The sequence below is a fragment of the Crinia signifera genome, chromosome 5 (genome assembly GCF_055691185.1).
Source record: "Crinia signifera chromosome 5, ASM5569118v1, whole genome shotgun sequence".
NCBI classification, from domain to species: Eukaryota; Metazoa; Chordata; class Amphibia; order Anura; family Myobatrachidae; genus Crinia; species Crinia signifera.
This window is the reverse complement of record NC_139221.1, coordinates 94,317,083-94,330,041: the sequence shown is the minus strand read 5'-3', so window position 1 is coordinate 94,330,041 and position 12,959 is coordinate 94,317,083. Positions and strand designations below refer to the sequence as shown.

The window sequence follows — 12,959 nt, the reverse complement described above, 5'->3', positions numbered from 1 at the left end:
TTCACAGAATTTTAACCCAAAAGTGTTGGGTGGTTGTTAATATGTTTATTGGCAAATTCTATGTTCATTTTTTTATTAAGCAGTGGTTTTCAACTTGCAACTATCCCATGTATAAACTTTTTTGATCAGTATCATTATTTTGGCTATAAATCCTGACATTAACTGCACTGAGTGAGGCCTACAGTTCGAACTGGGAAGCACAGATGGTTTAATGGTTAACATAACTGACTTACAGCACTGAGGTCATGGATTTGATTCCCACCATGCAAAATCTGTATATTCTCCCAGTGCTTGCGTGGGTTTTCTCCAGGTACTCCGGTTTCCCCCCACAATCCAAAAATATACTGGTAGTTTAATTGGCTCCAAAGTTAACCCTAGAATTAATGTGAACCTTTGGTAGGAAATCTAGATTGTAAGCTCCACTGGGGTAGGGACTGATGTGAATGTTTAAATATTCGCTGTAAAGCGCTTCGGAATATATCTGCGCTATATAAATTAATGTTAATAAATAAAATGTTTGTCTGGTTAATTTTGTGACCTCCAGAAATTTGAATATGCTCGTCATTACATGAAAGATTTATCATTGTTTAAATATCTCTCCATTTGTTTCGCATACAGTAGCTAAAAAGGTTCAGTTTTTTTGTGATTAGATTTCACAAGACTGGTATTAATCAATCATTATTGTATGTAGAGTCGTTGAGCCCATTTCAGTTCAGTTTGGTTCATTGAATAATAGTTACTAAGAAGCTAAGAATGAAAATATTATTCAATTAAATAATCATTTAAAAACTGTATTTTGTAGTTACTTAGGTTGTCTTTTTGTTTTTGCATATTGAATCTTGTTTGAAGATCTAAAACATTTGAATGTTTCAGGTGAGCAAAAATAGAAGAAATCATGAAGGAGGCAAAAACTTTTTCACAACACTGTAAATATAATAATTGGTTGTAGGGGTTGCAACTTTCAAAACATTGCTCCCAAATGTTTGCTTTGATGTAAGCAATCTACTAGGCTATGTTCAAATCTGATGTGGTGCATTTGTTTCAAGCACTGGGTTAATCACTGCCATTAAAAGGAGTTTAGTTGTCAGTTAATAAAAAGTTTTTCTTCCAAATGCAATGACTTTTTGGAAAAAAAGTTGAAATGGGATTTTCCTTTCACCTTCATTGCAATACTTAAAAATGGGTTATAGTTATGGATTTGAAAAAGAAACATTAAGATAGATAGATAGATAGATAGATAGATAGATAGATAGATAGATAGATAGATAGATAGATAGATAGATAGATAGATAGATAGATAGATAGATAGATAGATCATTAAATATACTACTACATAATTGTATGAATGTTTCATTTTGTGAGTGTTTACAAATGTATAATTTGTTTTGCAGGACTCCCTTATTGTGGGACTTTAGCAGTGTTGCATAGAACAATACATTTACTTTTAATGATGATTTAATCTTTTATAGTATAAAAAAAGTTTTAGTTACTTACCAACAGGTGACATTTCAGGAATACCAGCAGTATAAGGTCCATCCAGAAATTTTGGTTCATTGTCATTTATATCTTGTACTTTAATGACAAACTCAGATTCAGGTTCAACTGGTTTATTTGTTTGCCTGTCAATGGCTTGTGCTCGCAATGTGTAATAGGCTTGTTCCTCACGATCCAACCTTTTTGAAGCATGTATGTCCCCAGTATTTTCATCAATATTGAAAATGGAGCCAGCCCCTTCACCTGTCAAGACATACTTGATGACACTTTCTCCTGTGTCCACATCAGAGTGAAGCTGTTAATAAATTGACAAGAGTTGATGTTAAGTTAAAAGGTTATCATTAGTCTAAAAATAGACTTGCTAAAATGCTAAAAAAACACATTCATATTTTAGTATTTGAAGCATTGTCACATACAGTACATCGTTTAGAAAAATATGACTTGTATATACTTTACAATGTATTTCCTATAGAGACATGTTGGTCACAACACAGCATCTTGAATACAATGTGTTTTGTTTTTTTAAACAAACTGAAGCTAACATAAGATAGGATATTACACAGCTTTTCTTGCATGCTACACACATCTTAATTTTGCCTGTATAACCTGTGTAAGATAATAATTAGCAACTCAATGGAAATTGGACTTATTACTGTACACCAAAGAGACAATAGATCCTTTTACAAATGCAAAAATGTGGAGTACAGTATATATTTAAATTTGTTCAGAAGTTAACTAACTGAGAACAGATATATTATTACAAAGAAACAAAACAAAAACATGCTGTTATGGTCTACACTAATAAATATAAAGTAATTGCTTCCAATCGATGTTAGAAAAATAAAATGTCAAATCATTATTTTTCTCTTTGTTGTATTGATTTGGAATCTGCATGTAGACCAAAAGTATCTCAAAAGAGCTTTAAACAGCAGTTAGTTTGCCCACATATGGACCAAATCTGATACTCAACATGACAGTCAAATAGCAAGGTCATTTTTCAATTACATTTTTTACGGGATTGGCCAAATTGCATTCATCTGATTCTAAATTCAAGTGGCTAAATGACTCCTGACTTCACTTTGGCCTGTTAGTGCTATCAAAAAATTACTACACACGCATTCTAATTTCCATAATTTCTGGCTGCATTATTCACAAAAAATTATCCTGCCCATAGTAATGTAAATATTAAATGCTCTTATTTCCCAATAAATACTGTAGTGTGTGGCTAAATGTATATTTCCTAGAGCATTCATTATTGCAGCACTTAGGGCCTTATTCTGATCCATTCGCATGAACTAGAATATTCGCAATGGCTCCGATGGTGGGTGTATGCGCATGCGCAGGGTCATTTCTGTGCATGTGCATATGCCGGGTGTGTGTGGCATGGCAAACAGCATGTTTGCTGGGCGCACGCACCAATGTGTGTGGGCGGGCAGCATGTAGGGGCATGGGGTGGTGGCCTGAGCCAATTGCATATGGGAATACCCAGCATTTCATGGGTGTTCCCATGAGAACGCTGGGCATTCTCATGCAAATGCCCCGATGACGTGGGTGCAGGGGGCAGCCAGCTGACATTACCAGATGTCAGCTGTCCACCCACTTCCTCCAGAGCGTCCGCGCATATGTAAGTGACTTCAGAGTCACTTTTAAATGCGTGCCCCTTCACCATCATTCGATGATCGCCGACGATCGATTGATGTGGGTGGATCCCACTAGGCTGCGAATGGATGTTACTGTGTAACATCCATTTGCAGGCCCTGTGAGGGAACCGCTCTTGCAAATGGGTGGCGGCCAGGGCGCAAGGTGGGGTTTGTTGGACTAGCAAGGCTGCAAATTTGCATCCTTGCTAACCAGAATAACCCCCTTTATTTTGCAGTAGTGACATGCCAAAAAGAAGCAACATTTTATACTGATAACAGCTAAAGATTTACTACATAATTAAATTTTTTAACATTACAAAAAGCCTTGACTAAGCGTAAAGTATAGAATATATAAAATTATATAAATTATTAAATTACTTACGCTACTACCCCATTATATTAGTTTTTTCGGTAATTGTGTATTATCAGGGCACCCGGCTACGCTAAATTTTCAACATAGGCTAAGCTACATTGTCAGCATAGCCGGCACCGTGATAATACAGGAGGCAGCACTGGGAGCACCGGATGACTCCCCGGTGGCAGCGATGGTTACTCCCCAGAAGCAGCGACGGTCACTCCCCAGTGGCAGCGTTCAATCCCCCTCCTCCGGCACTCACGGCGGATGCTGTACGTAATTCAGCATAGTGCCACTTGCGGTGCATCAAATGGTTTCCCTGCTCCCCCAGTGGCACTACGCTAATTGCGTACAGCGTCCATGGTGAGTGCCGGTGCAGAGGGTCTGAATGCGACTGCCGGGGATTCACCATGGATCCCAGCATGAGTCAGTGTGGTCAGCTTAGATTGACGCGGTGCCCGGGCCGGAGGAGGGTAAGTTTAGACCAGCCATTTTAGCCCCGCTATCCACATCATACCCCCCGTCTCCTTTTTGGCGTGGAGTTGATTTTATAAAGTGTGGCGAGCGCAGCGAGCAAGGAGTGTTTGTGTGTGGCGGAGTGGCACTGAAAACAGGGCCCTCTGGGACACAACTCCTGGCGCTCTACAGTTCAAGATCTATTTCGTTTGAAAAAATATATATATAATTTACAGAATTTGCTACAGCTGCAGCAGTAACTCCTGTGGGCCCGTCAGACCCACAAAGAAGAAAGAGATTAAAGAGGAGGGTTGGAGTTAATTGCGCTGCTGTTTAAATGATCTTAGTATCTGTAACACATTGGCTGTCTAAAAAGGAATGAATCTTGGACACACTGTTACTTTAGAAAAGTATTTTATCACAAATAAAAATATATATTACATACAAATACACAGAATATAAAACAAAGCAATTTTAAAAAAGGAGAATGGGATCCCAATCAGTTATTTGTAGTAACTTTAGTATAATAACAGCAATAATTTTTTCTCCGGCAAGATTAGAGATGAAAGTGATTCTCCTGCAATTTAATGAATAGTATGCAGAAGGAGTCGGGCAATGAAATAAAGTTCCAATTTAGGCGGAATAATATTGCATTCAAGCTGGTTAGTAACTTATAATAGATACAGTCACAGAATTGGTAGTATGCTCACCCTTACGGCAGACCTCGATCCCCTGGATGTATTTTGGGGAGAGGAGTAGTGTGCAGCAGCTGATGGCCGGCAGCTCGGATGGAGGGAGAACTGCACTTCAGCTGGGACGTGTAAGCGCACCTGACAGTATGCCGGGGTGAGTTTAGCCAAGTTGGAATGCTCAAACAGCGTGTAGCGTGGAATAGCTGTCAGCTTGTCGGCAGATGGGATACACTGCTCCAACTGCGGGAATGCACTGGTGATGGTATACCGCGGCAGGTCTCAATCCCCTTGATGTAGCATGGGGAGAGGGGCAGGGTGCAGCAGCTGATGTCCGGCGGCTCGGAAGAGGGGAGAGCCGCACTTCAGCTGGATGGTAGGTGTGCACCTGTCGGAGTGCGCGGTTGTGCTTGTATCCAGCCGGACAGCGTGGAGCGGCTGGTTGCCGGTAGTAGAAGGAGGCTCACGCTTGCACGGAGAGGCAGGGAGGCAAGTAAGATGTTTGCTGGTGGGATCACCGTCTCAGGTGTGTAGATTACGTCAACGCGTTTCGTTCCGTGGTTTGGCTGGGAACTTTATCAAGACGAGCGCAGCGAGCCACCGAGCCCAAAGTGTGGTGAGTGCAAAGAGCCCCACGAGGGAACGCATATCTTTGTCCCCTTGCGGGGCTAGCTGCGCTCGCCACGCTTTGGGCTCGGTGGCACGCTGCGCTCGCCACACTTTATAAAATCAACTCCACACCAATGTGTATACTAGGGGTATGACGTAGATAGTGGGGATATTAAGCATTGTGTATTTTTAGGGCTCCAGAGCCACTTACGTAGTTTACGTAGCCAGCATAGTGCTGTATCAGTATTCTGAATACACCACTATGTAAACTACGTAATGGGCGCCCTGATAATACACAAGTACCGTTTATTCATATTATAAAATAAGAAAGTCAGGGTACAACTTGATTTCAAAGTAAGCCTATCAAATCACCTAATACAATTCAAGGACAATCAGCAAGACATTTTGGAGTATGCATACAATTTTAAACAAGTTTTAACAAATGCAGTGAAAGGATGATTATCTTAATGACATTCACCCAAACTATCTTATTTGGTTAAAATTTGTTCAAAGTCAAAAGATTTTCAGAAAGTTAAGAAAAAAAACTAATCCTAAAATTCAGTTCATTAACCATGGCATCTAGAGTCATGATGCTTGATTTGCAATATATTGTCATGCAGAACTAGAATTGCAGAACCTGTTTCTTGATACAGCTGTCCTGACAAAATATTACTGTTATTGTTAATACACAGGACATTTTTCATCTGATAAAAAAAAAAAAATAGAAACCATTGCTTTATTGCCTCAGGGGAATCCTATCACCAGTCATTATCTACAAAACCAATGTCCTAATAAATATTTTAAGAGGTTAATTACAATATGTTGGTATACTGAAACCATAATAAAAGAACATATGCTTTTCTCAAACTCTCTATTCTAGCAACTTAAAAATGGAAGGTGCCAAGCTTAAAAGCTAGAGATATTTTGATTTACCCTTGTTATTTTAAGTGTATTTCAGTACAAGAGGCAATTAAGCAATCAATTTGGATTTTGCATGAATGCTATATTGTAAGGCTTTGTAGATTTGTCTAAAAAAATATTATTTGACTTATATCCCTTTCCCACTGCAGCTCCTAAACGGTAAATTGCCATTTTTTTTAGCCTTTTTAAAAGGGTAGAGCTGCAGTGGGAAAGCTCCAGATTGCTATATACTGGTAATTGTTAAATGGGTAAAAAGCAGTGTTTTACCCATTTAAGAGCCTTTTTTGCCAGTGGGAAAGGCTCTTAAACGGTATATATAGGACTCAGGCAGTAGCTATGAGAGTGCTGTGCATATGTCATGTGCCACTCATTACATATGCGTATATATAATGAGCGCAGTGCACATGTAATGAGCCGATCATTACATATCGGCTCATTCACATGCACTGTTCTCATTACATATGTGCATATGTAATGAGCATCTCATTACATATGCCCTACTCTGTCTTATAGCTACTGTCTTTCCTGCTTTCACACTGCAATACATACGGTATTTATGTGCAGTGTGAAAGGGGTTTAAAACGGTAATATACCATTTTAAATACCGTTTCAAAATACCGGGTCTCAAACGTTTAGGCAATGTGAAAGCAGCATTAGCAAGCTGAACAAATTTTGGTATATTGTATAATGGCTGATGCTAAATTGGATTTACAACAGTGTAGCGAAAATACACAAATATGTACTGCAACCACAAATACCTACAGTAGGTTATTGATTGCATGCAGATCCAAGAATTGTGGCATCTTATGCTTAAAATGATCAAACAGGCGAGATCTTATATAAAGATGGAGCCATGCTCATTAGAGCACAATGCAACGCGACACGGCATGAATCAGGCACGCATGTGAGACACTCACGTGCCACATTCACAGCAATAGACATGTCAGCATGTGAGATGCTCACACATTCATGTCCCAGCGAGTGGCATGCCGAGATGGGTTATCTCAGTGCTCCAGCGCTACAGAAGACCGTGGACCCATCTGTAAGTAGACTACTGGGTGTGTTTATGAAACACAATATTGATAATCTGCAAATTTAGATACTCTCTTAATATTAGCTATTTGAAGAATGACCTATCCAGCTGTTGTTCTTTGCTTACAGATATACGTAAGGATATAATAGCCATTTAAACATGATTTTTTTTTATTGGCTGTCATATTTACACAACACTAAAGAATATAAAATAAATTATAGGAAAATTACAAAGAAAATATTTTGTGATCTGGTTAGTTATAACAACCGTCAGGATGCTGGCAGTTGGAATAATGACAATGGAACCGCAACAATGGCCAGAAGACACATGAGGGATCTGCACACTTGTAATGATATAAGGATTGTGTGCGAGTCCAGAGGTCATTGATAGGAAAACTGTATATCCAAGCAAGTCAGATACAAACAGAACGGCACTCCTCTTTTGCATGAAGTTATTCACAATTTAATCTCCAATAACCAATCATTCTAAGGGTCATTTTAAGTTCAACTTAATGAAGCCAATGCAGTGAGACACATAATGGGACCTTAAAAAGTGCAATACTAATAGCAACAGAACATTGTGTCAAAAGAGTTAGGAAAAACACAAGGAAAAGGTAGTCAGTGTTGTTTGTGAAAAAAGTATTGTGAAAGCAAAAAAGTTTGCCTTTAAGAAATAGTATAAGCAGACGCAGAATAATGAAGACAAAGAGGGGTATCTTGTTAGACAAAAGAAGGCTAAGATGGTAATCAGATGTGCAAAAGCACAGGCTGAGGAGAAAATGGCCCAGTATAAGAATGACAGGAAAAAAACAAAAAGTGGAATAGTAAGACAGAGAGTGGAAGTCTTCTTGACAGAGACAATGTAATAACAGATCATATTACTTATTATTTCTGCTCAGTATTCTGCTAAGAGGGGAAGGAGCCACAGTTAAGTGGCAAGTATATTCAGAAAACTGAGGGAGAGACAAGTACATTTACAGAGGAGAAAGTCCTAACAAAACTCTCAAAACTGAAAGTGGATAAATCAATGGGGCCAGATGGCCCAGTGTCCAAGGACACTAAAAGAGCTTAAAGAGGAGCTGGTAAAACCATTAACAGAATTACTCAACCAGTAAGTAGCTACTGGAGTAATCCAAGAGGACTGGAAAATAGTGAATGTAGCCCTACTGCACAAAAGTGGAAGCAAGGAAGAGGTAAGCAACTGCCAACCATTGAGCCTTACATCAGTAGTAGGGAAATTGATGGAAACACTCTTAAAACAAAGAGTTGAAGAATATCTCAAAACCAGCAATTTACAGGATCCTAAACAGCATGGGTTTGCTGGGGAAAATCATGTCAAAAAAACTTATTTATTTTTTTAGACTGGGTGATAGATCAAAATGGGGCTTTAGATGTAGCTTATCTTGACTTTATTAAAGCTTTTGACACTGTCCCACATCGCAGACTGATATATCATCTTGAAAGCTTGTGATTGCATTATAAGATGGTAAATGGATAAGATCTTGGTTGTAAGACATAAAATAAAGAGATGTGGTAAATTGAATGCAGTCACAAGAGGGAAAGATTACCAGTTGAGTACCCAAGGGATCTGAACTTGAACCAGTGATTTTTAATATCTTTATTGGTGACATTGCAAAATGGAATTGAGGGTAAAATATGCAACAGGGTAGACAAACCAGGAGGGGTAAAACAAATGATTGATGATCTAGGTAGATTAGAGGAATGGTCTACCATGGCAACTACAGTTTAATGCCAAAAAGTGCAAAATAATGTACTTGGGTCTCAAAAATCCAAAGACTTAATATAGTATAAAAGGCACTATAATGGAAACTACCGAGTAAGAGAGAGATCTAGGTGTCACTATTTCAGGTGACAAAGTCAGATAGGCAATGTAACAAAGCAAGGCAAGAAGGCAAGTCAGATGCTTGGTTGCACAGGGAGAGGAATCAGCAGTAGAAAGAAAGAAATAATAATGCCACTGGATAGGTCATTGGTACGACCTCATCTAGAGTACAGTGTTCAGTTCTGGAGGCCATATCTGCAGAAGGATATAAATACATTAGAGACTGTACAAGGAAGGGCAACTAAAATGGTGCATGGCCTACATCACAAAACGTACCAGGAAAGACTAAAAGATCTTAATATGTATAGTTTAGAGCAGAGAAGGGAAAGGGGGGACATGATAGAAACTTTCAAATATATCAAGGGTTTTAACAAGGTACAGGTGGGAGCCATTCTTCACAGGAAGAGGAGCAACAGAACATGAGGACATGCACTGAAACTAGAGGGAGGAAGATTCAGGGGAAATGTGAGGAAAAATTACTTCACAGAAAGGGTAGTGGATAAGTGGAATAGCCTCCCATCAGAGTTAAATACAGTAGATCAATTGAAATATGCTTGGGATAGGCATATTGATATCCTTACAAAGAAATAAGGATCAAATATGGTTTCAGGTAATATGTTTAAAAAGGGGGGGGCAGACTAGATGGGCCAAGTGGTTCTTATCTGACGTCAAATTCTATGTTTCTATGATACAACAGCAATATCAGTTTGTGTATTGTATCTCTCACCAAAATGTGTGCAAGTCAAACCATACTCATGAAACAAACAGACCTATCGATGCCAATTGTGTGTCAAACTCATACACTACATAGAAAATAATTTTTGATAGTCAGGAAAAAAATTACTGTATTTTTTAAACCACACAATAGAAGCAAAAAAGTAAACACTAGTAATATGAACAGTAATGCTTTAATCTGGACTGTAATTCAGTTGCTCACATATATGGCAATAGAATGGTGCTTTCTTATAATTACACCAGTGTGTGTTACCTACAAACGAGCACAATACCTCATAATTAATATATATATATATATATATAGATAGATAGATAGATAGATAGATAGATAGATAGATAGATAGATAGATAGATAGATAGCAATAGGTCAGGCACAACCCATAAGTGCAAGATACAGTCCCGGTGCCAGCTGAAACCTTACTGAGAAGGCTACTGTATACAATACTCACGCTGCATCCAAGCAGCTGCAGCAGCACACGGAGCATAGAAGAAGGACACAGGGAGCAGGAACTACTGCAGTAGTTCCTGCTCCCTGTGTCCTTCTTCTGCGCTCCGTGTGCTGCTGCAGCTGCTTGGATGCAGCGTGAGTATCGTATATATATATATATATATATGTGTATATATATATATATATATATATATATATATATATATATATATATATATATATATTAACTGGTTCTCATGTAGACTTACTTATCAGCCTGTTTATCCAGAATATAGCAAAAAAAAGAAACATTCTATACTAAAAATACTTTATACTTTATAGCAAGTGGCACAGGGAAAATGAAACAATTTATCTAAGCGCATGATGTATTAGGTGAGTTGAGCAACATTGTCTTAATATGTGAGATACATTTATGCTATTACAGTATATTTTTTCTGATTGCATTTAACAAATATTGTAAACATACAGTTTGGCAAAATAATATCTAATTTTGCCAGACATACAAATGTTGTCAAGGTTTGCCCTGAAATAATTTTTTGCTCTGACCTGAATGTAGATTGCTATTATTTGCTTGTCTACAGTAGGTTATGACTACAGTAATTTATGAGGATAACAACAAATAAAATATAATTCAGTAATAATTATATGCACATTGAATAGGTCGTGTCTGCTGATAGTGAGGCATATTGCTCATCCATTATATAGTTACATAATTAGTAAGGTTGATAAAATATAATGGACCATCAAGTTCATAGTTTCATTCATTTTAATTGTGTTGATGGAAAGAAAAATACCCATTGTGATAATGTAGTTGCCAAATTACTCTCCCAGGAAGTCAAGATCAACTGACCCCAATACTGTAAATAATATCTATCATCACTGCTAATTATAGCTACTGTATATATCATTTCTATAAAAATAACATCCAGTTTTCATATTTCGCTTTTAACCTTTTTATCTCACTTGATCAGGAATTATTTAGCTTAACCATCCTTACGAGGAGGCCATAATTAGGTATATGTGGTCCCACAGCAAAATGTTATAGAGGCCCCTTGAAAAACATTTTGGGACAAGCTTTGCTATCTTTAGTAAGCCATTGTTCACTATTATATGTCTTGCTAAAACTGTACTGTAGCTTATTGATCAATACTGAATAATTGCATATATTTAAATTCTTTATTTTCCTTAATATTTAAAATTCATTATAATGTAGCCATTCTGACCATTACTATACAGTAGTTACTTGAATCAATTGAAATAAATTGCACAACTGTAAGAAAGTGTCTGTGCAATTTTATGTAGTTAAAATTTGAATACAGCAGGAAGTGTTTGTAGGAGATAGATGCCTTGATCATCACTGTGTTTATTGGTCCCAATTTGTACTGAAGCTTACTCTGACAGGCGCTGGACGTGGAATCGGGTCACCCCAGTCCAGTAGATCTGCATGCATCATGCACACCCTATACCTTTGATGGCTAACCTTGACACTCCAGCTGTTGTTGAACTACACATTCCAGCATGCTCTGCATCAGATTTAGCATGGCTAAATAGCAAAACTGAAGCAGAGCATGGATGTGTAGTTCAACAACAGCTGGAGTGTTAAGGTTAGCCATCAAAACCCCAGACCCATTGCACATGTGCAGAGTAGGTATTGTACCTCTGCAGACTCACAGCTATTGTATCTTTAAGTAAATTATTGCTTTTTCGCACAAATATGAATTAGGCCCTAAGTACATATGCCTATGTAACCATGACAACTCAGCTGCATTATACAGTTACAGCTCCCAGTACTATAGTTGTGAGTTGTTTTGTGACTTGAAGGGTGCAGGTAGATGTGGTCCAAATATGGGCAGGGTGTGTCAACACAAAATGCATACCAATATGGCCACATAACAGGTGAAATTGCACCTGATAATAGGGGAAAGACTCTTTATGATGACAGTTATATCTGAGTCACTAAACATAATTGCTGTGGCTGCTTTACATCTTATAGTAGGATAACAGGATATTGATACCTTTTTTTAAATATAATAAACCCTGTTTCCTAATGAGTTTATGAAGTAGCAGGGTGCTGGCAATTTTAGTCGTGTGGAATTTTTTTTCAAAAAGGGTTATATTCAGTGGTGCAAGTAGAATTTTTTTCTTGGTGGTACTGACAGCCTTCACCAAAAATGGGCGTGGTTATGTGTCATGAGGGGGCGTGGTCACACAAAGCTAGAGGAGTGACTAAATGACAATAGTAGCATGGAATCAGAAGACAGGGAATGAAAAACAGGGAATGTCAGGGGGTGGGTTGGCTCTTGCTTGGGGGAGAGCCAGGCAGATTGTGCTTACAATTGTGGAGCCTGCTCTTCATGCTGTCGGCGCCGCTGCTGCCTGTCAGTGTGACAGGCTAAATCAGCAGTAGCCGGTAGCTGCATACAGCACCAATCATAACGCTGGGTGGGCGGGCTGCGGATGCATTATATTTAGACTTAAAATAAAACTAGAATTGACAGTGGCTCAGGGGGTAAGTGGTACTGCGTACCTGCAACATATTTCTTACAGGTACTCCGTACCACGCCGTACCCCCTTACTTGCAACACTGGTTATATTTGCATATATTTTTTTGTGTGTACAGTTACTGACTGGTAACTGAAATGTAACATTATTTTACACTATACAACATATAACCGTGCAATATTTTTAATGACCAGCATGGCTGCATGCCTGAACCACATCCCGCTGTAAACAAAAC

At 38.4% G+C, this 12,959-nt stretch overlaps 1 protein-coding gene across 2 annotated transcripts in view; it reads right to left on the bottom strand.

Annotated features, from left to right (window-relative positions):
* Positions 1-12,959, bottom strand: part of CDH7 (cadherin 7) — a 205,546-nt gene that overhangs the window by 78,992 nt on the left and 113,595 nt on the right. For both annotated transcript variants that reach the window (XM_083187709.1, XM_083187710.1), the window contains exon 3: positions 1,495-1,789. In XM_083187709.1, coding sequence (XP_083043835.1) covers positions 1,495-1,789 — 295 coding nt within the window. The remainder of the gene's footprint in view (positions 1-1,494; positions 1,790-12,959) is intronic.